The 27,865-nt window shown below is 37.6% G+C and overlaps 1 protein-coding gene across 3 annotated transcripts in view; it reads right to left on the minus strand.

The window, feature by feature from the left end:
* The window catches only part of PAFAH1B1 (platelet activating factor acetylhydrolase 1b regulatory subunit 1), a 38,667-nt gene that overhangs the window by 6,565 nt on the left and 4,237 nt on the right, over nucleotides 1-27,865 (minus strand). For 2 of the 3 annotated variants that reach the window (XM_075518443.1, XM_075518444.1), the window contains exons 2-8: nucleotides 13,769-13,980; nucleotides 11,204-11,288; nucleotides 7,804-7,878; nucleotides 6,567-6,773; nucleotides 4,401-4,569; nucleotides 1,965-2,067; nucleotides 925-1,153 (exon numbers count right to left, since the gene is read on the minus strand). In XM_075518443.1, the coding sequence (XP_075374558.1) occupies nucleotides 925-1,153; nucleotides 1,965-2,067; nucleotides 4,401-4,569; nucleotides 6,567-6,773; nucleotides 7,804-7,878; nucleotides 11,204-11,288; nucleotides 13,769-13,800 (900 nt within the window). In that variant the 5' untranslated portion in view covers nucleotides 13,801-13,980. Of the gene's footprint in view, nucleotides 1-924; nucleotides 1,154-1,964; nucleotides 2,068-4,400; nucleotides 4,570-6,566; nucleotides 6,774-7,803; nucleotides 7,879-11,203; nucleotides 11,289-13,768; nucleotides 13,981-17,718; nucleotides 17,827-27,865 lie in introns of all 3 variants that reach the window. The other variant, XM_075518446.1, reaches the window with a different exon arrangement.

The raw sequence follows: 27,865 nt of genomic DNA on the forward strand, positions 1-27,865 counted from the left end.
ATCAGACCAGCAGAGGGCAGGGGAGACACCACTTCAGATAGTTACCACTGCAAGAGGAAGTGAACATTTGGAATTTAGTTTTAATTACTTCTAATTAAAAGATTATAAGGATCTTTTAAGGATGCAACTAAAATTTCACTGAAATAATCTGTAAAATCCAGCAGTAGACAAGTCCCTGTCTGCAGTGTATCTACTTTTCCCCTTGGGTATTTGTGTCCTTTTTGAGGAAGAGGGCATGGCAGAAATGCTTGGGGGTTTTTTAACTAGAAATTGGGAGTTAATTTCTAGTTCATTTCTTCTACACTTTGTCATCCTTAAAAGGAAATTTTTGCTGACCTTTAGCAAGCCTTTCTTGAAGATTTAGTAACCGAACCAGAGAAGATGTATCTGTGATCACACAAATGGGGATTTATTTTTGTTAAAGAATGCTTTCTCCTATCATTGACTTTGTACCCTAGGACATGGCGGTCAAAGCTTAATTCCAGCGCAATACACCCAAAGCAGCTTCATTTCTGCATTCCTGACTCACTAATTCCCTCGATACCTTTCAATTGCTGAGCATCCTTATAATCTTCACGTTATGCCAGATAAGCTACCTTCCACATTTCTTTGCTGAAATATGTGAAAGTAGTCCCACTCTCAGCCTTCTCAGAAATAGAGCATCTCTCCAAAGTTCACTTTTGTTAGTGCAAAGGTAGGGTCCTACTGTTAAAAAACACAACAGCATGGATCCTATAAAGCCAAGATGGGGGATTAACAGTACATCAAGTATACTCAGCAAAAAAATACTCATACACCTGCTATATCTGCCAAGCACTCTGAGAACAAAGCTTAGTTGTTCTAAATACTATCCAGTAAGTTCTATATAGAGCATAGTCAAAAATCTTACTGTATGTGCTTATTTATTAGCATTGGAAACATTACCTCTGATCCCGTAGCTTCTGATATGGTGGAGTACGAGCTCTCGGGAGCCCAGGAAATGCATTCTACCACGTGCTCATGTTCTCGGAGCTCAGCTTTGCATTCCTTTGTCGCTACCACCCAAACACGCACTGTCTGGTCATTAGAACAACTGGCAATTAAGGTGCCATCCTGGTTAGGCCGCACCATGCGCACCCATTCTCTGTGACCCGTGAAAGTCTTCACACAGTAACTATTCAAAAAAGAGAAATACAGCATGACTCAATTAACAAGGCAATAAAAGCATTACACATGCCTTTGAAACCTAAGGACACTTGACCTACTCTTAGAAGTTAAGATAAAGTATTTTGGCATGCACGTGTCCATCCTGCATGATGATGTACAAGGCCATAAAATAGTTCATGGATAGGAAGTTGACATGAGAAAGAAGTGACAGCTAAGAACTGTCAAATCCTTGTTGAGGTAGAAGGCAGGAAGCTTGGGGAAAAAATGAAGCTGACACGACAGCTTGCATTAAATAGGTATTTTAAGAACAAGTAGAGCTTTACAGGTTATTCAGATAGCCTTCACCTACAGCTTACCAAACAGATGGATTAAAGAGACAACTGATGAATGAAACAATAAGACAAAAAAACACCAACCAAACAAAGAAACCCACACCCAAAACAAAACAAAGCAGGAGACACCTTGACCTGTGACAAGAAAGGCAATAGATTTCTCCTCCCTCTTCTCAGGCTCCCTTTAAACTTGTGGTTAACCACTGAATTTATATTCCTACCTGGTCCTGACTTATGGTGTTCTACCCTCATAGCTTCCAGAAAGATAAAGCCAGTTAGTTTTAATTAGTCGCTACTAAAACCTAAAACCCTGTGCTTAATGACTTAAGGCAGAATCCTGAAGTGAAATACTCTAAAAGGCACAATGTCATACCTCCATTCCAATAATGTTTGCTGACATTCAAGATTTATGTGGCCCATTTCCTATAAACAGTGGTTTATGCTTGTTTTGTTTAGGTGCAGATGTTTAGCCAGAAGTGCACTTACCCTGTTTGGACTTCCCACATTTTGATAGTTTTATCCCTTGAGGCAGAAACTATATGATCTCCATTGGGCATGATGGCTACTGAAGAAACATTATGATCATGACCTAAAAACAAAATAAAACCTTTCTTAAGTGGTACTGTAATAGTTTTTACAGAGCACACAGGACTTCCTATTCATTTATCTTAGGCAAATAGCTACAGCAGTAGTGCATGTTTTATGGAATAATCTTTACAAGTGAATTTGAGGTTTTATGAAATAATCTTTATATTTTTTAGAAACCACACAGTCCAGACACTGAACATCGTTTAAAATTGTTTCAAAAATTTAAGATGTTTTAAAGCCAGACACCACTGCAAACAACACTTCTACACAGTTACAAACACTGGTAGTTTAAAAGAGAGAGCTGCTACAGTGACTGTCTTTAAAACTATCAGTTAGATCTGATTACAGTATGGTGATGCACTACGCAGAAGATGTTTAAAAGGAGAACAGGTCTTCAGTGAGAGGCACGCCAAACCTCACTGCAGAAGCTTAATGCTAAAAGACTGAATGTTTCCAGTCACCTGATACTAGGTTTTATTAAAACACTGTACTGCATTGATTCAAGAACCAAGTAAGAACCAAGTGTATATACATGACAGCAACTTCTACTGTTGAGACAGTGGAGAGGAAGATGATCAGTCAAGTCAGGAAAAAGCATCCGGATCATTTCCTTAACGCAAACTCCTTATGACCTTGTGTATGTGGTTTCAGCTCTTGACTTTACTCATCCCACAAGCAATGGAACATAACATACAAAGGGAGATAACACACTCTGTAAAGACTATTCATTTCTAGTATTACAAAAAAAATTAGAACAAGAACTTCCCAAAGTGGCAAACATTAGAATTAACTGTTTTGAAATTTTAGTATTATCCAGAACAAGCTGTTGGGTAGGGGTTTTTTGACAAGTCCAGTGTACAAGCTTGACTATAACAGTTCATATATAATTCACACACTTGTCTTACTCTAAGCTCTGCAATGTCCCTACTTAAATTGTTGGGATTAGAAATGAATCTTCTGAGATCACTAGTTTAGAGTATATATAATTTCTCAACAGATTAGAGGCATTAAACAGCTTCCCTTTTTTCATCTGGAGATATGACGTTCTTTTTTCCAAAAAGTTATAGCCAGTAAGCTCACTAATAAGTCGCTTTTTTTCTTTTATTGGCAGCTACATTGCATTCTGCAAGCCATGTACCTATGATGCACAACTTCAAAATTTTCATTTCCATTTCCATTTTTTCCACTAAGAACTCGGAGCCCCTGGTGAACTCCTACTAAAAAGCAATCACACCAGTAATCAAGTATCTGAAGTGTCAGAGAATACTCCTTTCAGTGCAAGTATGGTACTTTGTAACTCCTCACTGAAAAGATTATTTATTTCTTTTTACTTGAAATTGAGTTGAAGGGATGTAACTGGCAACGCACATGAAGCTAGTTCACCCACACTCATGTTACGACATCCAGTTCATAAAATACACATACTGCATGTGTGTTCTTATAGAAATCTTTGAAGACCACAAAAAAACCCCAAACCCTGTAGCACTACTTTATTTTCTTGCTATCAGCCAGCTGCAACGTCTGTTCTTCCTCTACAATAGTGTTCTGTGGCGTTTAAAGAACTGTATGCACAAAAGTCACCAGCTTTCTGTTTTCTTTGGCATATATGTGTGTGCACACATTTATTTTCGTAAGTCTCAAACGTTCTCTATTCCTACTCACCACTTCTACAAGACACTAAAAACAAGACAAGCAGCAGTATAAAAACGCTTTTACATCAAGACTGTAAAATAAATAGTTGCTGTCAGTATTAGAATCTTATAGCAGTGGTCGTTTTACTTTCCCATTTTTCCCTATGGCTTTTGAGCCTAATGCAAAGGGCATGTTCATTTGAAACCAGACAAACATGAAAGCAGAAGACTGCACAGTATATACAGAACACCTTTCGCGCTAATTGCTTCCTTCCTGAAGCAGTACGTCAGGGAAATACAGGGGTGAAGAAGGTAATATTTTTACTGATTTGAAGGCACAGTTTTATTGTCTAGTAAGCATTTAATTTTTAGCACTAAACCCCTCTAACTGCCATTTCAATATCATTATGGGATGCTTCCCACAGCATCACGCATAGCAGATTTGAGATGCTATTTCATTCCATATACTCTGTAAACATATACCGTATTTACAGAGCACTCAAAGCATCAAAATACCCCCCCCTCTTTCTTTTGGACAATACTCTGGTTTATAACCCCTTTCCGCATCAGCAGTTTTCCTGGATTTAAAAAAAAAAAAAAAAAGAAACAACAAACCAAACCCCACAGCAAAAACAACCCAACCAACCAAAAAGCCCTTACCCTCTTCACTTTACAGACCAAATCAATTCCCTTTATACCTTACCATGCATAGTTCTGATGCACTCAAAGCCCTGGAAATCCCATAGCTTAATGGTCATATCAGCAGAACAGGAGGCCAATAGTTTGCCAGTGTGGTCAAAGGAAATATCTTGCACAGAGTCTGTATGCCCCTTAAGGGTTCGTTCAAAGTCTCCTGTCTCATAATCCCACACCTGACAAGCGAACAGAAAATCTGTTAACAGCAACGTATTACTCTTTGTATTCTCCAGCCTTACATTTGCACTCTGCAGGCCAGTCTGGCACCTTATTCAATAATTAATTGAGCAAGAGACAAAGTAAGACAGCCCAAAAAAGCCTAACAGCATAGAAAAATAAGCATTATTTTTATATGATTTTGCTACTTACAAATTAACTGAATTCATGCATCTTGAAAACTGTTTTTCAACTAACTTAAAGCATTATAAACACAGCAGGAAAGTAAGTTCCACTGTATTTAAAAGTCTTAACACCCAATACCCTTAAAAATAAAGATCAATTCAGAAAACATTGGACAGAACAAATCCACTTTGTACAGTTTTTTTTCCTCCATCCCTTTCTATGCTAGTTCTCTAACTCCAGCAATACAGCCCATTTTCAGTTGGTGGGGAAAGCATCATCTTTAACAATCCCCCCTCCCTCCTTTCCCAAGCTGTTCTGTGCCTCCAGAATTTACTTGCTGCTTCAGAACCAAACAGCAAATATTCTGCATAGTAAAGAGCAATATTCAGAATGCACTGGTTTAGGGATGATAATCCAAAGCACTCTGAAGAGTCTGATATGCACACATTAGTAGATTACAGAATTTGTCAGAGTTTATTTAAACGTTTGCAGTTAATAACTGCAAGACAGCATGAAGTCCCCATTCTCACCTCCTAATTAAGTCAGTCTTCTATCATCTAACCACAAACAAAAGCCTTTGAAACAAAACAAGCTCCTACAGATTTTGTGTGTGTCTCAAGCACAAAATTAGACATTTCATTTTAAATTATATCCTAAATAAACAAACAAAAACACCCCCACCAACAAAACACCCCCACCAAAACAGACCCAACAACAAAAAGAATCCATCATCCCAATAGATTGCAATCATTGGGAATGCAACAGTCAGAAATTAAGCTATACAGCTTGGCTTCAAGAATAAGGAAATTCATCCAGTGTATCCATAAGAGGGAGCAAAACCAAAGCTAATTAGGCTCCTCTCTAACATCTAACAAACACAGAGCTGTCACTGTTTCAGCTGGCCCTGTCTGCTTGGAGAAAAAAAAACACCAATCCTCTATGTTCACGTCTGCTACAGAAACAAGAGCAGGTTAAAGCTTAAAGCTTTTCATGACCTAGATATGGCTGACACTTTATTTTAATCTTCTCCAACAGGTAGCCACTATTAGAACAACTTGCATTTTTAAGCACATTGCTTAATACGCTACTCAGTGTTTTTCAGAACAGCACTTTTCCAAATAGTTTTCAAACCAGCATAGAAGAGAACAATGAGAAGTATCCTTTATCGGATAATTCCCTTAAATTGTGACATTGAAACAAGAACAAAACGCACAATCATGTCTTTACAGGATGGTAAAATAAGAAACTACTTGCCTACTAGAACAAATCTCTTCATGCCACTGTACATTGCAATAAAGGCCTATGAAGACCATTTAAAGTTACTGAAAGTCACAGGAACTTCATGGGACTTGCATGTCCCATTCAGAATAAATGGGAAGAACTAATTTTCACTTAAGAATACAGCTGCATAACCACTTTAACTCAGCTTTAAAAATAATAACTTCAGATTACTTGAGGCAACTGTCTTCCTCCCTCTCATCACGTCACTACTCTATACACTATGCCACTTCTCCTCTACTGAGGAGTCAAAATGCATTCTTCCCCCACCGACCCTTTATCTATTTCTCCAGTCTCTAAATCCACATTAGCTTAATTATTTTTTCCTCAAGTCAAAGGATAGTAAAATACTCTTGAAGATATTAATTGGACCAGCATAAAACTAAAATTTGTATATTACACAGGACATCATACTTGAAAGATCTGTCCTTATTGAAGCTAAAGCAGAATCTGAAACAGTCTTCCTTCAGTACAACTCACATCCAGCTTGAAGTACTGATGTTACATATTACACATCCTCTGACTTGCTTAATTTTCTGTAGCAAACACATACCTTTATTGTGGCATCCTCTGAAGCAGAGACCATAACACTGAAAACTGGATGGAAAATTACTCGAGTGACAGGACTCCTGTGTCCACTCAACGCATACTTCTCTGGAGGACGAGGAATCCACTCTTTAGGGTCTCGTTTCTGACCAAGAGGTCCACCTGATGTAAATTCTTCCTTAGCTTCATTCAGCTTCGATTCTAATTCCATTACCTAAGTTTATGAATTTTAAAGAGACCACTCATTCCTAGTTTTATACCAAGATTCACCTTCACTCATTAATAATCCAAATACCAACTGGGTCCCAAACTCACAGTAAAGCAAAAATTACATGAATCCAAACTGATTCCAACATTCAATAGTGTTGATATTTCTAAAAATCAAACCGAAATTAATCATTTATCATTTATTCTTTAATAATTTAATAATTAATCATTTATTCTTCTCCAACTTCCCAAATATTTTGACAGGAAAAAAAAAGTTCTACAAAATCACGTTCACTCAAATACTGTACACATATGTTTGAGCTACTGTTTTCACAAACTATTGAAGGAGGTTCTGTTAACAAAAAGGAATGCTACTACTGCAATAATTTTTTGTATCCCTGAGATGGCATGCATGTTAACCAACAGCAGAGAAACTGAAGGTGTAATAAAACCCTAGATACGTTAACCTTTACAGTAGACAGGTCTTTATTGTTAGCACACTGTGATTTTTTTTTTTAAGCTTTTAGTATACTCTAGATCCACTGAAGCATTACTAAAAAGAGTTTTGTACTGTCCACTTGCAGTGGAATCACTTGCTTTAATGCACTGGAGTTAATGCTTTCCTCCCTTTAAGGTAATGGCCAAAGACAACTGGCAGCACAGGTTTTTACCTTCTTTCTAAACCAGTTAAGCCTTTGGGAGACAACCATTCAATCTTTCCACTCACAAAGTGCCTTAAGGCACCTCTTTCATTTCCAGCTTCAGAAATTGCACATGCAATCCATAAACTGAAGTCAAGAATTTTTATAAAGAAACCAAGAGGATGTGTCTGCTAGCACCAAGATAGACAAAACATTTTCTACAATGTGGATTTAGCTATTTTCCCTACTCAAGTCCTCAAAATTCATCTTTGAGGCGTCATTTTCTAAACCTTGCATTTGTCTGACATGGAAGATACGTAACATTCTGTTCAGTGATGGATGTTTGATTTCAGTCATAATTTCGTATACAAGTAAATCCATCAGATCTCTACTTACCTTCTTTTGTAATCTTATAACGGATGTCCATTTTTTTTCCAGAAGTCCAGCATACTTCTTATCTAACTCTTCATTCTGAGAAGGAGAAGCATTTAAATAAATTAATAAATTCTAGTTCTGAAGCCTGTAGAAGTGTTTCTTCAAAGGCAACGTAAACGGGTCATTTTAATTCAATCTCTTGACCACAGAAAGAGGAATTCAAGCAAAAGACTATAGTCAGTTTTACTAGTTAAACAGAACAACCACGCTTCAAATTTTAATAGCTACAGTTTACATACACAGAAAAGAGGAAAACATTTTAAAATATATTTTTAAATTAAAAATACTGCAGCAGTACAGATTAATGATGCTAGATTCTGCAAATAAAATCCAAAAACTAGGACTAAACTGGTACCTATGCTGTTTTCTATCTTCATTACTTGAAAGCCACGTGCTCTGCATGTCTGAGAATCTTGTGTCATATTTTGTTACAGGATTCCCCCCAACTAACTCTTTTAAAAAACAACAGCAGACAGCACGCACTGACTGCAAGGACCAAGATACATAGAACTGGTAATTAGTTTCTCAAAGATAGCCTCCTTTTTCATATCTACCAACTAGAGCATCAGGACTAACAAACTCCTATCTTCAGAGTTAAGACTGTGCTAGCACTATTACTTGTTAGCACAACGCACTTTTTCTCTCATGGAAGCACACGCAGTTTGGAAGTGGCAGCCAGCTGTCAGAGTAGGATTACATATAATCCATCTCACTTGAAGACCAGTTAGCCCAAACTAACTCTGATTTTTTTTAAAAATACTTGATTATAGTTAACCTCAAATTACCACCATAATTACCACCATAATACTGCATTATTTTGTGCTACCTTCTCAAAGACAAGCTTTAAGTACACTCTCCCTGCATCTTTACTTCAGTAACTGAAGCAGAAAGCAGGCTACTACACCTGCCCTACTGAACACCACCTCAGCTACTGGAGAAATCAACACTGACTTTGCAGCTCTAATGAAACTTTAATGAAGAATAATTTTCTTCCACTAAATATTTTTCTCCTTTGGGCTCTAAGGAATAGCTGAGGAGCAACAATGAACAGCTAGCTGATGTTATTGTAAAAGCCAGAGGATTACTCTTTTTTATTTTTCCTCCCACCTATTAACACAAGAAAGAGGAAGAAAAGCAACACAGAAAAACAAACATCAGAGGCACAGAAGAGTAATTAAATGCTGCACACTTTATTTCCATGTAAAAAATGACAAATCTCATACTAGGATAATTCTAAACTAGATGGAAAATAACAAAGGCATGGGGAAAATAACAATGCCATGGCTTACTCCATAAAAGCTCTGAGGAGTGGCTACCTTGGTGAGAGACCAGATGTTAACCTACTAATTCAAGGGCACTTGTAAAAGCTGGAGTTATCTGCAGGAATAATCAATACAAAAAATGAAATCCCTCTTTGTAGAGCTATACTTGAATCCTTCCAATTGACTGAAATAATTTCTGCCTTTAACTTTTTTTTTTTTTGTCATTTTAGTATAGCCACATCCAATTCAGATTTTCTTGCAAGAAAGTCATGTGGAACTTTTAGCAACTGCATTTTCTATTTCCCTCAGGATCATCTAGCCTATTTAGATCGCCTTTTTAACCTTTGGGAAGGGAAGACTTAATTAGGTTGATAGATAAGGCAGATAAGGGAATGGTATCAGGATTTTCAATTATAAGTATGGTATTCCAATTTGTCACTTCTACTTATTTATTAGATACTGGAAGCAGATTGGAGAAATTAAGTCAAACTTCAACCAAGCATTTTAGAAAAAGAACAATGAAAGATTTATAATAGAGAAAAGGCAAGGATTTATCTAAAGTCAGCACACAGAAGTTTACTACTCAATCCAGGTGTCTCCAGAGAAACTTAAACTCAGATGAAATGCACACCTCCTATGCTAATAAGTGGAAAGTTTAAAAATGATACAAAGAATTATCTGTTACAAAGGCAAAACAACAGAATTAAGTTGCAAGAAGTGACTGGTCTAAGTCACTAGCATCCTTACAGTCTAACAAAATAGAGTTGCTTACCAGAGCTGATCAACTTATATTAACTATTTAGGCTTGCCCTCCTACTATATGGTTAAGCAAATAGCATGCAATAGTTTCAGGCAATGATTTAACTACTGACCCAATTCCAATCACAAAACAAATGTCCACCATTTGCTCTGTATACTAAAAGAGAACACAAAAGCAATCCTGTTTTGTCTTCCTGTTTCTTAAACATCACCTGTGAAGACAGCCTCTGAAGCTGCATAGTCTTACACCATTTCAAATCTGGTTACAAAAGAACAGTCTTCTGTTTTCTAATTTTGTATTGCAGAAAGTTTACGCTTTTATGCAGAATTCCATGATAAGAATAAGCACAGTTAAGGAAATGAGTTACAGGGAGGGGAGGGGGGGAGATGGACACAACAGCAGGAAACAGAAATTAAATGTGTTAAAATTAGACACATTCTTCTGAATATTAAGTACAGAATAGTTCAGGTTGGAAAGGATCTCTTGAGATCACGAAGTCCAAACTCCCTGCTCAAAGCAAGGTCAGTTGGAGCAGACTGCCCAGGACCTATGTCCAGTGAGGTTTTGAGTATCTCTAGGGACAGAGACTCCACAACCTCTCTGGGCAACCTATTCCAGTGTTCAAATCACTCTCACAGTAAAAAAAAAAGTTTTCTATTATGTTCAGATGGAATTTCCTGTGTTTCAATTTCTGCCCACTGGCTCTTGCCCTGTCACTAGCAGCCCTGAGAAGAGCTCTGTCATCTTCGCACCCTCCCATGAGATATTTATAAACACCAGTAAGGTACCACTAAGCCTCCTCTTCTCCAGGCTGAACAGTGCCAGCTCTCAGCCTCTCCCCATATGGGAGATGCTCTAGTCCTATACAGAGTTGCTGGAGTGAGTCCAGTGAAGGGTCATGTCTTTCTTTTTTTTAACACCATCTTATATCACCTTTCTTATACACTTACATTGCCTTTTGTTAGCTTTGTTTCCTAGCACCTTTCATCTTGACGTACCTAGGCCCTCTCAAGACTTGGATCCTTAAAAGGTCATTATAGGAAAAACTCATCATTGTATACACGAGTGGTAGCTAGACAAAAAAAAAGATTAAAAATATGCCTAAGTCATTAGTTGAAGATAAAGGTAAGAGTTTTGCTCAGAAATCACCAAGTCATCCAATGATTATTTTTAAATTTTATGGCAAGGCAATAAGCTGTACAAGTTTATCACCTCCAGTTCTGAAACTGCATGAGCTAATAGGTACATAATAGATATACATGTTCGGAATGGATGCAAATGCTATAGAATTATAAACTCTTTACTTAAAATATAGAGGAAGAAACTTGTTTGAACTCACCACATCTAACTCAGCTTCCTTTTTAAAAACCGAATATGCCTCTTCATAGCCATTAGAACGAAGGTAATCTGCTATTGCTCGATTTCTAAAAAACAAAGAACAGTATCTTCAGCCACAATTCTGAATAAAAGAGTAGAAGAATTGGTTCAGACTTTTTTTTTTTATTTTAAAAAAAGCGTGATCAGCATCTCAGTCTTCAATGCAGTACAACACCTAGGATTATTAGGTTTGTTAAAAGCCCAAGCTAATTTTATAAATACATTTGGCAAACAGATTTTGCTTCAAGATGTCAATAGCAGGATACACTTTTTCTTTATGTTTGGTGAAGAGGTTTTTTTTTGTTTTGGGGGTTTTTTTTTTAAGTTATCAAACACTGGAGTAGCATGAATATACTTATCAATCTGTGTCACACATAAAAGCCACAGCAGATAGAAAAGTGACAACCACATCTACATATTAAAGTTGTGGCTCTATCTGAAGGAAAACTATTTTGGGTAGAACAGTTTAGGGTACAAAATTTTACTTCAGTTAAACTTGAATAAAATGCTCGGTTTGAGAGAACAAGTCTTAGCTTTGTTTTTCAAAATGATACAATAACTTCTAGGTAGATTACAGGAAGGGATACTGCCTGTGACCAAAATGTACAGTGCCTCAAATTTTACATTATTCTTCAAAATATTCCGCACGTTGACACCAGACAATTACCAAATTAATCTGTCTTGAATCTCTCTCTCAAGATAGCATGCATTTGGTTTGGGCCTACTCATAAAGTTTCAATATTATTCTAAGACTTCAACAAGCAGTTAGCACCTTTTGTTTAAGAGAACAAGACTAAGGAAACCCTGCATTTTCAAAATTTACTTCAAATGGATAAAAATTTTCAAGTTATGCAACAAAGTTTGCTTAAGAGAAGTAAGCTCAATGTTCTAAACAGACTTAAAGGTAAAATTACTTTATCAGCCTCCAGAAGGAAGCCTAGTTTTTTTTCTTATTATCACTTACTTTCTTGGGAAGGGATGTCTGCATACATACAGATAGGGAGAGGGGAGGAAAAGACATACACATACTAAGATATTTAAGTAAACTGATACACAGATACTTTTTAAAAACAAAAATCAGAAGGTCATCTACACAAGGCATTCAAGAGAAAATTAATACGCTTTGGTAGCTGAAGAAAGAAGAAAAATGACTTTTTGTTCTGAAAAGAATTTGCTTTTCACATGAAAATTCTTCCTGTGGCTTTCATCACATTCTTTCCTACCTTTTACATGTATTCAATCTCCCCTTGGACATTCAACTCTAAATATCTATGCATTCAAGCACGAATTTCAAATTTCTCCCCATAAACAATGTATGCTAAAGCAAAGTATTGCCTCCTCATCAGACCTCTAAAGTAAATCCTAAGTCTCTGGTCATTTCCCATTTCCCTTCATAACAGTTCATTACCTCCATCTCCCCATTAACGCATGTACTCTTTGCAGTTTTTGCCAGAAAAAAACTTCAGAGAATTGAAAAAAAAAAAAATCATAATCTTGAATGTGTTTAAACCCCAGAGCTTCTCCAAATCTAATGAACAGTTGTAAAAATCAAAATTTGAAGATAGCTTCTACTCTGCTTTAAGAAGTAGAATAACTGTATTTAAGCATACGAAATGAAAAAGTAAAGCACATACTATCTTTAATATAAAGGGGGTTGAATTATTACTGGAAAAGTGAAGAAACTCTATATATAAAAAAAAAAAAATAGAGAGCTTACCATGGACAAGAGAGACACCAAATGCTAAATGATACTTGATCCATACTTTTAAAAGGAGTAAAAAAGTTTATGAAAGTGGGTATCATGCGAGACATTGCCATCCTGGTTGCTACCCACCACTCGCTCTATCATGATTTATTACAGAACAGAAAGCAAACTAAGACATGGAACTTGACAGCCTATCCCTAGCCTTAAAACCTGGAAAGAATTCCATATCTGAAACTGAATTAAGGTGGGGGGTTTTGGTGGGGTTTTTTGGTGGGGTGGGTTTTTTACTATTTTGTTTGGGTTTTGGTCACTTTTTTTTTCCCCCTTTAAATATAAACTTCATTTTAAATGCAATTTAAGGAGTCAAAGAAAGATTGTAATCACAATGTAGCAGATCCTGATCAGATCCTTATCTACACTCGGGAGTAAAATAACAAAAAAGTGTCAGAATTTACTGAAGATAAAAGAATTCACAAATCAGTTTGGAGCATATATTGCAATGTGCTTGCTGCTTACTGTAACCCCTTCTTAACTGTGACTGAAGTCAAAACAAAATAGAGGGTAATAAACTATAGCAAATTTAATAATCCATTTTTATGCCATTAATAACTTTGAAATTATATTTTCACCATTCCACAATTCTATTATGAAATACCAGTGGTTGCATCAAAAATAAGACTACAGAGATCTAAACCATAATACATGGTATTTGATCGGCCTGTGAGCAGGGCCACTCTGTAAAATCTATTTGGAAACAAAAGTTAATACTTAAAGTTTAATGAAAGAAAGTGTGACACAAACTTAAAAATAACTATTCCTTACAGTTCATCTCGTTGCCTTTGTGACAGCACCATTGTGGCTGCGATGTCAGGTTAACGTGATTCAGCAGTAGCTGCCTCCTCAAGATCTAAAGTCTTGGGAACCCTGGATCCACAATTCAGCCTGCCACGGAGTGGTTTAAATAAAAAATATTTTTCCAGACGTGAAATCCAATAGGAAATCCGGAGGCATTCAACACAGAAGATTCAATCCATCTAGAAGGTAGAGAAAGAGACACCATTAATTTCCTTTAAATAAGCATTCATTTACTCTGGACTGACATGATTTCTGTACTTGGATTGCAACACCACTCCGTACAGAACAAGCTGACTAAAATTGTGAATGCAATTTTATTTTGCTAGTCTGGATTATGCACTTATAGCACACCTCCATCCTGGACTGAGTAGCCTGGACAAACTTGTACGCTTTCTTTATTCCCCGTCTTCCCACCATTACTCCTTCAAGAAACAGCGAGCTGAAGGAGACATCTTCAGTCACAGCCCACTTCTAGTTTGTAGGAACTCCATGTTTTCTTGTGACAAAAAGCACTTAGGCCTACTGTAAACAGCCTACTTTTTGCACTCGCTACTCCTATCAAAAAGCTACACCCCCAAATCCTCTATCCTTATGCTAGATTTTTTATCTTCTGTAGATTTATCTGTTCATCAGACTAAACCCAGCAAGGTTCATTCAGTTAATTTTCAACACACCCTAGAGATCAGCTAATGCTCTCTGTATCTTTCAAGCTTTGAGGGAGAGTTTAAGGAAAGAAGAGAACATTCCAGAAAGGGACTATGGAAGATGCTACGGCACACTTCAGGCCATAACCAACAGCATCAAGGCACACTCAGTTTGTCATTGTAGCTCATTCATGGCATTACACTAGGCAGTTCTCTAGGATTTACCCAACCAGCATCTTTAGAACTACAGCTATAATTCAGCACATGAACTTTACAGGTAGATTACTACACAATTTTATTGGACAAATGACTTTTTCTATTCTAGTAACACTATCTGAAGAAGTTCCAAAGAACCATGTTCTAAAAGACAATACTCACCTTCTTTTCAGTCATGTGTTACCATGGTTTACCTATGGTTAATCTTTTATCTCACCCATATTTGGGGTACAGCAAATTTTTAAACAGTTCTTCAACCTTATCAGAGTAGCACAATTACCATGGTGCAGAGTTGCCACAAGCCTGTTACTTCAGCTGGGTTCAGAGAGTGCATCGATCACTACACATGTGACAATGTATGCTAATTCAGAATATAAATGAAATTTGACGTTTTCAAGATAGTGTTCAATCAGTCAGAATTGTGCCTTTCACAAATTACTTCTTTTTTTCCCCCCCACACTATTTAATATCTTCTTATGCAGTAACATGAACTTCAGTATTCTTAGCATACAATCTACTTCAACTGGACAGTTTTCATCTTAGTCAAGTGACATCACCAAAATCATTTTAGCAGCACTGCCTTTTGATTTCTGCACTGCAGGTACTCTTTTGTAAGCAACGTGATTATGAAAAATGCTGAAGTTGGCATTTCTTGCATACCTGACAAGAGTCTGTATATAACACATGATTTACTCAAGCCGTTAAGCAAGTTTGACCAACCGGCTGTTAGCAACAAGATAAACTGAACATGACAATACCCAAAGACTGAGGAAAGAGTAGCTGGGTTTGTAAACTCTACCAACCACTTCAGGAAACACGTGTTCCCATTGCCTCTCCCCTGCTGTTTCCCCACTAGACATACAGGTACACAAGGTTCGCTATAAAAGTTGGATAACAATTTTGGTAAGGAGCTCATTTCAAACCAAAGCCTTTCTTATATGAAAAAATTAAAGAAAATACTAAGCTTGTATCATTAATGTCTACTTATCCATCACAGGGGATCAGGAGCTTGTTTCTAAACCTATCTAGGCTCTGCTGTCTGCTTCAAAATAAGCTTAAGCTGCGAGTTGCTTGTATTTCACTCTGCTGGTGGATTTTCCACATCAGATGCTGTACACCATAATACTGCACTGCAAGCCGTTTAGGACAAGAGCACTCTAAACAGGCAAGACATTATTTAATTAGTTTGACCTCTTCCCTAATTGCTATTTCAGAAACAATTCAGTTGAAAACTGATAGCACAGGCTGCATCCTTCCAGAGAACAGAAGCAAGCGTTTCACTTCTTGTCCCGTGCCTCGCTTTCTGACAGGTAAAGAGAGAACTGGTTTTCAATAGATGCATCTTCTTCACTACATCGTAGAAGTATCGCACAGAAATTAATGGAAATGTAGTTAATATAAAAAAAAAAAATCTACTGAAATGATCAGAAGAAGTGCCCTCTAGAGGGCAATGCTGCTATAAATTTAAGTACTGAAAAATAGAGGCTTATAATGGCTGAATCTCTGCACTTCAGTATGAACATAGCAACGCTTTCAGTAGCGATAAACATTGCACAGAAGAACAAAATAAGGCCCTTCTTTATACACAGAAGCACTGTTTGAAGCACTGAATAGCAGAACACAAAGATATCAACTTCCAAAGTCTGCTTGTAGTACTATCATGGTAAAAATCACGGCATTAAAACCAGAAGGTGGCTTTTGTATTATGAACTACCACAAGGCAGCGAATGCCTTGTAAATCCAGCATCGGTGCACTAACTCCAGTAAAAATCACACTCTGATATTTTGTCAATTTTGTCATTGCATCTGGGAGATGCAGCTATAGCACTTGCCTAAAAATAATAGCAAGTGCGTTCGTAAGGCAAGCCTTGACGTGCCATCTAGTTAGAAAGGCATTTTTCCCCCTCAGATGTAAAGTAACCCCAAACTTCTCCTGTATCCCCAACACTTGGCAATGCCTGGCCTGCTCCATCACTCTAACTCCAAACTGTTATTCAGAAACAGATCTTAGTACTAGATAAATTTCAACAGCTACAGGGCAAAGCAGCTATTTCTGCTATTAGCAAATTACACATGATCCACAATAAGTTACCAATCAACTGACCTACGGTATCACGCTTCTCTGAAAAGTGTCTGTTCCAAGCACCCTTCTCAGTATTCCTGACTTTTTAACTACAAAGGCACCTGAATATAAGGCAAAGTATTTTCAGGGCAGCTTCCTTCATATAAACCCTTTAACAAAAGACAAAACAAAACAAAAGGAATGAAAACAAACAAACAGAAAAAAAAACAAACACAAAAAACCCACAAACAGACAAAAAACCCTCCCAAGCAAAAACGTCCAAAAACAAAAAGCCAAAAGGACCCAACTTTAATTATACACCTGGGCCACTTTTAGAAACAACAAAGAGTGGATAAAGTGTCCATGCGCATTGCCTTCTCCTTGGCCAGAGCAGGCTTTGTGACATACAAAACTCAGTGGAGCAAGACTAACCAGTCCTCCCTCCTCCACTGCCTATCACGGCCTACAGTCACCACTGCCCTACACACACACCCGCAAATAACCTCGGTGATGAGAGGAAGCAAGTGTTCCAAGAGAACCCTTGGGAAAAACAAACCCACAACAAACCCAACCCCTGTTCATTACATCTTACCCGAAATTGGTCATTTTTAATACCAGCAGCTTACTGTGAATAAGGTGGTGTCAAGACAGAGCTCGATCTTTTTTGAAAGACAAATGTCTTTGTATGAAAATTAAAATCTGTTCTCTGTAAAGTACAGAAAAAAGAGGCTGAACCTAAATGGAGCCATCCATGGAGTAACAGCTACTAATTAAAGGTAAAACAGGATGTGCCTTCTATTAATAGCCCCACTTACACTGCAGAAAGTTTTAGTTTCTAACTTAAGACCTGTTTGATTCCATATCAGTAGTCTGCATACATAAAAGCACTGAGTGGCAAACCTTTGCATATGTACACTCTTGCAACAAAAGGGGGCTACAAGTACTTTCAGCAAGATCAGTTGTCTTTATAAACATTTTAAAATTGGGAGCTAGACCTGGCTGGACACAGCACTGGAACAGGTATGACACATCAAACGCTCGCCTCTCGCTTCTCCTGGCAGGGCAGTACAGTCTCTGCTCAGTTTTCTAGAGTGTACAGCTACCTGGTGGGAGAAGAAACACAGACATCACCCACTGCAGTTTAGGTAGGCTACTTCCTTATGGAGCAACACAAACCATTTGAAAGCTGTATGTAACATCCTCAGCTCCATGAACGGTAGCATACCCTCAGACAACTCCATCTCATCTCAACTGCTAACTTTTCCACTTAGCTAAAGATCAGCTTTTATACTTAGGACTGGTAGAAACATCCGAGCAATAAGGATAAATTCAATCCTTAACTGCTGTAGGACTGGAGTGGCATACTAAAGCATAATCTTTTAAAAATAAATAAATAAATAAATAAAAAGCCAAGAATCATCACAGGCCAGAATTTTTTCCCTACAAAAGCTTCTAAAACATACAGAACTATTGATAAAGAGCAACAAATTGGGCAGAAAAACCCTAAAAGCAGAAGAGTCCTTCCTTGTAAGGGAAGGTGGAAACAGCACAGTATAGGTTCTTCCGACTTTCTCATTTAAAAAAAAAAAAAAAAAAAAAAAAGAGAGAGAGAGAAGTGGAAGACCCTCTGTCTCTTCACATCCGAGAATCGCCTCCCATCTTCCTGAACTGGGATTCAGAGATTCCTTAGCTTCACCACACACAGCCTTTTGCTGGAGCCAGCTGCACTCACCACAAGGCTCACCCACACTGCACTGAGGACACATTTACTCCTATTGAAATTGCTTTGAGGCTCAGAGATTCTGCCTGGCATGCATTTAAAGATAGTCCCACCCTGATGGTGACTAAATACATACCTTTCGCAACTGGTTAGTGTCAAGGCACCCAGCTGAGTCTAACTTTGCACTTGAAGTGGACATCACAGATCTGATACTGTATAGGAACCACCCTCTTCCTGAGGGTGACTAAGACATCCTAACAATTCAAAAGACAGTTTCTTCTTCCTGACTTTAAACAGTAGGTCCTTATACCGATGTAGATCAGTGTGGTTCAAGCGTTTCCTAGATTACTGGAAAACTTCGCAATAACTTAAGAGACACTGACCTGCTAATCATTCATAAGATGTACAAACAGAAAAATGAAACAGGTTCAGCTACATTTGTTAGCTCTTTTGGATGGCTATATAGTAGGTATTCAAAGCACAATAGCTAAACAGATACAGTCAAAGCAATAAGGTAGGGGAAAAAAAAAATATCACTTTCAGGCAAGAGATAGTCAGAATTCCCCTCAGTTCATGATACATCATGCCAATAAATAAGACTTGGCTTGTAGGTATTTCTATGATGGTGTTCATACTTGCTTCAGGAGACATTTAAATATTATTTTCCATAAGTATTCTCCAAATATAATTGAGAAACAGGTTATGGAATCAAATTAACCCTTCAGCATTTTAGTCTCAACCTGCCAAAAATGCCTGTTCATTTACCTAAACTAGCATCAAGCGAGAGCAAAGTTACTGGAATTAAAATTCCTAAAACTGTCCATTCCGTACACACACACACAAAAAATCAAATTTAGTGTGTAAATTCCTTCAGAGTTCATTACGTCTTTGCTTATCAGAGTACACTGGATGCTAAACAGTACTAAAATTTGGTTTGAATACCTATGTCTGCTAAAGACACTGTGCCCTGAATTAGACATTTACCTTTTATCTATTTCAAGCTGAACATCTACTTTGCAAACCAACGAGACTAAACAGAAGTTTTCAAACACACTTGAGGACAGAAGTTTTCAAAAATCAAAACCAGCCTTTCTTAGTCTTAACTGCTAAAATAGTGTTTCTGGACTTAATCCTTGACTTATTGATTACTGCTGTTAATTACTGCATAGATACCCATCAATACCACAGCTCATCCAAGTATTTTAGAGCAGGATGAAAGTTTTGTTATTTTTTGTTTCACCTACCTCTGTTTTACTACTGTTATTACTTTGTTTAACAATTGTAATAACTCACTGCTACAGCTTTAATCGGAGGGTTTCATCTTCATGTGGCAGGGAACCATTCAACTCTTTCAGAGCAACACATATGTTGTACCGTGACAAAATTGAAGACATAAATACGGAGGTCAAATAAACCATTAGCTACTAGTTATTACCTCATGATATAAATTATACCTTCAGTAAGATGCTACATTGGTCCCTGCAAGGTATTTAGCATCCCAGAAAGAATGAGGGCTTTTGTCCTTTAAACTGCCTTATGGGAATCACACCATGGGAAGGAACTGCACTCAGTGCTCACCAGCTGCCAGCACACAACAACCAAGTTATTAACTTCTCCGCTGATGCTGCCATCAACAGGGTGTTTCACACTAAGTTCTTACGAAGCCCTTCCAAATCCAAGCATTTTCATAAGTGTATCCAAAGGTACCGAACTGTGCCATCACAACCTTATCTTCCGCAGTATTTTATCAGCAAGATCAGCTCAAGGTTCTCCATTGTCTTTCCTTTACTCCCATCAAGTGTGTATTGCAAAATACTGCTATATTACAAAAATACTGCTTATGGATCAACACCATAAACAAATCACTGAAATGGCTCACCTAACAATACCCATTTCTGCTCTTCAGAAAAAGTTATAGTAAAAATCACTCCCAACTGAGATATGATCCATCTAAATTGCAGTTAGCAAGTTAAACAATTACATATTTTATCAGAAACAACATATACACCAGTAAACGTAAAATATATAAATGGGAAATAATGTTTGTCAAACTCATCTTTCATTCTGGACGTATGCTTGCTTTGCTAGACTCAGTGGAGCACGCCTCTGTAGCATGAGCAAGACCCAATCTAACATGCCTGCGTTAGGATCAGTGCTCTCCTTTCACTGTGAGTGACCATGCTTCACAGCAAAGCCATCTGTATCAATGCCTTGTTGACTGGCAGCGCTCTGCTACCATGGCAATAAGGTTTAAGAAAATCTACAAATATCAAGCAGCGACATACAGACAGAGAGCAGAAAGCTATTCCAAGTTCATCATGAACCACTATTCCTTGCAGACATTTGTAGGTTTTAACCAGATTTTTAAAGTCACCTCAGTAAAGCTGCACAGAGTAATGCAGAGAAAGATGTATTACATTATAAGGCCTTTACAAGTTTCAGAAGTTCAATTTTACAGGCTTCTTTCATGGCCTAAGTTACTCTGATTACTTAAGCCAGGGCTCCCGTCATCAAGAAAATCCTCATCAGCACCATGATGAAAGCGGGTCTCACCCACTGAAATTCCAGGCTCAAAACCTTTATCTTTCTGGTCGTTTAAGTCCTCAAGCCTACAGAAACATTTGCTTACTAGCTAGTACAAAAACCAGCCAATCAGCCTTAATACATTCTTAAGTACTTTTTCTGTCTCCTGTAATTCCCACAGGCACACTTGTCCCCCCTGTATTTTATGTTTTCTCTCTTAATTTTTGAATTATTATGAGTTAAACCAAGAAAATCAGTTTCAACATCATTCCTTGGTTCACAACAGCAGCGGCAAACAGTTAAATATATCAGCACCACCCCAAGTTCACGCTGCTGCTGTCTAGCAACCTAACAACCACTGCTGACCAATCTGTTATTGCAGATCTTGGAATACATGTTCATAGCTCCTCCAGGAACTTAAAAATAAATAAATTAAATTTCTGCCGTTTTAATGACCGTTGCTTAGGCTCCACAAACAGCCTTCCCCACAAAAACACAAGCTACATGCACTAAACACATAACTGTAGCTCATTATATCCAAAATTAGAAGAGATGGATGGCATAAATTACAGAGAAAATGTATCAGCAGATACAGAACAGACCAACACCTTTCAACTCTGAAAGCTTATCAAAGAGCTGTGCGCTGCTGTGCTTTAAGAACAGTAAATTTTTGCGCTTTTTTGCAGAATCCTAATACCCTAATAAACTCAACTACAAGACCATTTGTTTTCTAAGTATTATTATGACAAAATCATGTATTTAATAATATTCTACAAGAATGTTTCTTTGAAGGAGACAAAATCCGACTTCACGTTCTCAGATTGGCAGGTTAGTACTAAGCTCTTAGGTTATAAAAGGCACATAAGCCATTACAAACACAAGGAACACACAACTGGGTTCACATTATGAAATCAATTACAGAGTTTTAGATTGCTTACATTTAGCTTCAAATTTCAATCTTAATTTGCCATCATTAAGAATTCCAACAACCTGCGTAAAACTCAAAATAGTCTTGAGTGTCCAGCTACATGCTACCAAATTCCAAGCGGTTTCTCTAACACATTCTCCTGTTCTTAAAAGATGTTTTACCTGAAAGAAAACTCCTTACATTTTCTTCTGAGTTTGTTAACATATCTAAAATCCTAGTTCGGTTCGCTTCCTCTCGTCAGGTAATTGTTCAACCCCAGTGAAAGGTAAGGCACTTACGAAGTGGAAGCAGAGAGCAGAGCCACCAAAAGACTAATTGAATTGATATAATCAGAATTAAATTCCACAATTCTTTAAAGTTGAGGCTATCTATTTATTCATTAATAAAGTAGAAACTCTTGTTGCATTGTCACTTGCTACATGGCTGGCACATTAGATCCTTACAAAGTTTTTCAACAGTGTATCTTGTTTCATAACATATTAACAGGAGGACTTAAAGTGGTTATTTGTGAGTATTTGCAGGCAATTAGAGCTACAGTCCTTTATGGGAGAGCTAGATTAAATTAATTGTTCTCTTGTACCTCTAGATTACACTGCTAAATTCTAGCAAGTATATAAGCAACTATATAAGAACACGTCCTTTTAATCTAGGCTAATTTTTAATGGTCTGATTTTGTTTTAAACCCAGTAAGCAAAAAGCTGCTTTATCAAACTCAAGCCACAGAGTAGGACAACTCTTCCCACAAATGTACTGTACAAACAGATTCCATAGAAGCTGCTGCTTAAATACGACTCAAGGTGAAGCGATATCCATATTTCTTGGGCATAACTACTATAACCTGGAAAGGTTTCTTAGAAATCTGTCTCCATCCGTTTTTCTTTCCAAAAAATGGTAACAAGTAAAATAAAGCATCCAGTTCCTTTTTTCCCCCCTTCATCTCAGCCCCAGTTACAGTAGAAAAGCACATATACAGTATAATCACAAGTGAACAGCCGTGCAGTTCTTAGTGTGGCAAACACACCTTATCCTAGCAAATGTTAGAATTCATCACCTGCTAAGCCGGCAGGGATGAGTTGAAGAATACAAGCAAGCTACTCACTTATGAGCTGGGCTAATCTTTTTTCCACTTTTCAGCCGACATCAGTAAAGCTAGCTGAAGGAATATGAAAAAGTGAGCTCCAACAACTACCTTATTTTGGAAAAACAGAACAAAAAGCAAATCTGATCTGAATTACAACTCTGCGCCTTATTTTTAATTCACATGTTTAGTAAGCCTGTTATTCTGCAATTAAGTGAAGTCTTAAAACGCCCATAGGTCTTAAACACAAATGCTTTGCCAAGTATATCAATATAGCATTACACATAATATAGCATTTTGTGCAGTGTTTGTTCACATTTTGCAATAAGTTACCAAAACCAGTTTCCATTTCAGTTCAGTTAAAGGTTTACCAAAGCAAATATTTTTAACACAAAAAAATTGAAAAGTCCTATGCCTGTTTTCTTATCCATTTCAGCTACTTTTACAGGTTAATTGAATTGACTTCACTAAAAACCTGATAGCTTACTTCTGAAAATAATTCAACAATAAATCCATGGGGAACTACAAAGTAATCTATAGCAGATCAGGTATAGTGCCTATGTTCCAAAGACTTGGAATGCAGGTTGTAATTACATCTAAAAAATAAAGCCAGGAAATGTCATCAAGACACTATAAAATAGGAGCAAGTTAACTACTCTATACTGCATGTTCCCTAAATAAATGCATTTCTGTCCTAATTAGAGATGGGCATTTTGAAATAAACTTATATGTCCACCTACTTTCCCATATTATTTCAAGTTATAATCATTACTTAACAGATCACTGGCAGTCACTACCTAGCTTCAGGACTGTAAAACAACAAGAGACATTTTTGGTCTCGTTACCTTCCCAGGCACTGTGCGACTTTTCGATGCATTTGGACCAAGTTTGCTAGGAAAATACTTGGGGGCAGGGGGAAGAAGTCTTTCAATTAATACAATCTTGACATCTATCCTCCCTCTATCACTTCAATTTTGCAGTTCTGGTAGAAGCATGATACAATTAACCCTCAGGAGAAACGTCTCAAGCACATAGTCACTACATACCATTTTAGAGCCTTTAAGCTTCTTCCAGATCAGAGTTCCAGTTTGTAGTCTACGTGTAGACTTTGGTAGAAAACAAGTGAAAACATATTACTTCTAGCCTGCCTGTCCAGTTCTGTGTGAAAATGCAGGTAAATTTAACTATCAATAAATGAACAACCTGGAAAAAAACAGGCTACAGTAGAAAATAAACCTTTAAAATGTGTGAAAAAGTTTTGGACATAGAACTCTCTATGCTGTTGTTTAGTATGTTGTGATAGTGATACAATAGCAAGGAGTTATTTCACAAAATTAGTTTAAAATTCATATTAACCCCCACCAGGTTTTCACTGAACTTTGCTGGAAACCTGAATGACTTTCTGGTCAGACACGGGTCAGTGAAATTGGGGGGGCGGGGGGGGGGGGGGGGGGGGGGGAGTAGAAGAACAGGACAGAGGGAGAAGGGAGGAGGAGGGTTAGTGTTACAGCAGGCTAAAGTATTACAAGCTGCTACTCTAAACTTGTTCAGAGAAATGCACAACGCGCATCATGGTTTATCTGGATGACTCCAGCAAAAGATATTTTTCAAAATCATTTTTCCTAGGTCAAACAATACATACACATTTTGCAATAGCAATTCTAGAACACCGTATTTAAGCTACTTTCTCTCAGCCACCAAGAGAAGAGGGCGTGTACTCAGAATACTTTCGTACAGTTGGTCAGCAGTCATGCACCAGATTTGAACTTTGTTCTTTTCAGTTCTTCCCTCCATCCTTTTCTGGTTTGAAGAGTTAAGTAGTAGACTTACAACTGTAAAGGAGGTCACAGGACTACATCCAAATTTAAATATTTTGATTATTAAACTGCCTGTTATATTGGAAATGTGATGTTAACAAAAATGATTGTGACTTGACTAAATTTATATATGAAAAACATTTGGAAGGAAACTTGAAGGAACACCTATGTTAAAGCTTTAGAAACAGGAGAAGGTCAAAACCACAAAGAAATCCAAACAAAAATTCAGACAGAACTGCCACTCTTCAAATCATGAGAACGCTCTGTCAGTCCTTTAGCCATTTTCAAAGTTTGTTGACCCAAAATGGCTTCACTTGACAAGTAAAGAGAGGAAAAAAAAAAAAAGGAACATTATAATTGTCATACATGCATCTTATCCTATTACACGGAACAGAGTTTAATCTTTCATGACACTGGTACCAAAAGTAATGAAATCAGGGTTCTTGTAGGATGTGTCTCATCTTTCTTACGGCCCATCTTCAACTACACTACTGCCTCTAAAGCAGATCTGAAGTTGTGGGAACCAGTCCCTAAGAAATACCTGCCTTCCTCCTCCCAACTTCACCAGCATCCCTTCTCAGAGTCCCTACCTCTCCCATCTATTTGCACACGCAGTAACTCTCCTGCTGAAGAGGAACTGCTCTCCCTGGAGGAAGGTCCCTCATCTAAGCCAAGAGAGCAGAAGACAAACACAGAATTACTTATTTTACTGCTGAAACGGAAAACACCTTCCCATGTGGAAGCAATGTCAGATAGCACAAAACAGGGCCAAGAAAGACCAGACACCAGGCAGCAGACATATTCACCACCATCTCAGTTCTCATTTGCTGATGTATAAATTTGTGATTGTGATATGCTGTGGTACTGGAAATTATCTATCATTAGTACTCATCCCAGCCTTATTAGTGTAACAAAACCACGGAAAAGATAAATTCCAAGTTTGTTGGAATAGGGTTAGCTATTCACAAGATTTTATTACAAAAATGGCATGCATGGTGTTAGAACTTTAACCCCATCCTCACTGTCTGCTGTGGATGAATACAAGGGTCGGAGCTCCTCTGTTAAGCTTCCTCTAACCTAGTTTGTGCTTGCTGCCTACAAATCCAGCTGAGTGAGAACCAAAAACTTCTACCGTTACTGATTTAATAGACACCATCTGTTTCAAAATACATAGACACACACTCGCATTAACGACATCATCCTCTTGATAGATTGTAAAGACACTAGCATTTAAATAAACCAAATTGTTTATCTGATCTTTTTTTCACCCCAAAAACCAGGTGAATCAAGCACAAGACAAACTGCCAACATTGTTTCTTTATGGAAGAAACAGTCGTTTATCTACAGCTAAACAGGCCAGATGTTTCCAACTGATTTTCCTCTAGTCTTAAAGAAGGATAAACGTAACACCTTTGCTTTAGCATTAAGCTACCTCCATGCAGAAAAATAAGGCAGAGGCAAGGGCGGGGGGGGGAAGACTTTCTCATTAAACCAAAGGAACTTAAGATTTGTGGAGCACAATAGGAACAATTAACATTTATACAAGAGGGAAGGTATAAATAATCTCAATCATGAAGGCCACTGCGCTATCTCAGATGTAAACTAGGACGGCATCATGCCATAAAACCTGTTACCTTTAGCCCTACCTCAAAGGAGGTAGCCAGCTGACTCACCAGCAAGCAGTGGAGGACAAGAGGCGCTTCAGAAAAGCGTATCTACAAACTCACTCAACAGGGACCTATTTAACAACAGATCTGAGAAAATTACAGGACAGACATTTGCTGCAGCACCACCTATAAGCCTCAACCACGATGGATTGTCCCATAACTGGAAATACCTTCAAGACTGCAGCAACTAGTTACTGGTTAAAAATATCAGGTAAGTCGTCCAGAATCAATGGAATCACAACCACAAAGATGTATTTATTACACTTAGTCAGTCACAATCCTTATCCAAAAGTCCATAAGCAGCCAAGTCAAACTGCTGGGCTCTCTCAGAAGCAGTATCAATAAGGAAGAAATGGCAAAAGTACTTCCAAATGTATTAACTAACAAGTACTTTGAATTCATAATGTTGATTTTTTTTCTATATAGTTATGCATGCATCAGTGTACTTGATACTGTTTAGTATGACAATGCTGTGCACACATGATTTGCTTTGAAGAGGATTGTATGTTTATAGGACTGATGAAATGGATCACAGCATACACTTACTTTGTAACGCTTTTTCTTTTAAATTTCCTCAACAGCACATGCCAGCATGAAGTGATACAATAGGTGGCTTCCATGACAGTAAACTAAAAGCAAGATAGCCTAAGTCAGACCTATCTAATCCCCTAAAGAGAAAGCATGAGGTTAAAAAAAAAAAGAAAAAAGAATGAGCTTTTAAATATGCTGAATGAGACAAGCGTTGCCTCATTCAAGTCCTGCCTCAATGCGTATTAAGAAGAAAAGGCCCTTCTTTGAACACCTAAGATAAGATATAAGTTAGATATACACATTTGTTGGGGCTAACCTGCAGTACCTAGCAAGTTTGCCAGGTTAAAAGTAGAACTAAATTGTTCATCAGATAAAAATCATGGTTCTTTCAAATGTTCCTAACATGTAATATTCATCAGTAGGCCTCAAAACATGGCAGGAATGAAGAGCAGCATTGTTCTAAAATAACTGTAATACAAGAAATACAGACACTTAACTCAACCTAGGGTACAGGCACCACAATGAAGCTGACATAATACAGCTACAGCTCAAATCACACCTCTGCATTTTCAGAAATGGCACAAGTCTTCCATGCAGAAGATGACCGTGTGAGCACTCCTGCTAACTTGGGCAGCATTTACACTACGAATTCTGAAGAAATAACTTTATGTACTTGAAAACTGGTTTTAAGCAGGTCAGGATTATGTCTTAGTGTAAATGCCTATTTTTAAAAAACTTAAATTGAGGTGTAACCTACGCTGTCAGGCAGATCAAAAGACGAAGCAACATCACCCATTAATAAACACCTATGCTCACAACACCCAAAAGCCACATTAGGAGCCCCATTCCCCTTGTGTCAGGTAATAAAGTAGCTCCCG

The sequence above is a fragment of the Mycteria americana genome, chromosome 15 (genome assembly GCF_035582795.1).
Source record: "Mycteria americana isolate JAX WOST 10 ecotype Jacksonville Zoo and Gardens chromosome 15, USCA_MyAme_1.0, whole genome shotgun sequence".
Classification (NCBI taxonomy): Eukaryota; Metazoa; Chordata; class Aves; order Ciconiiformes; family Ciconiidae; genus Mycteria; species Mycteria americana.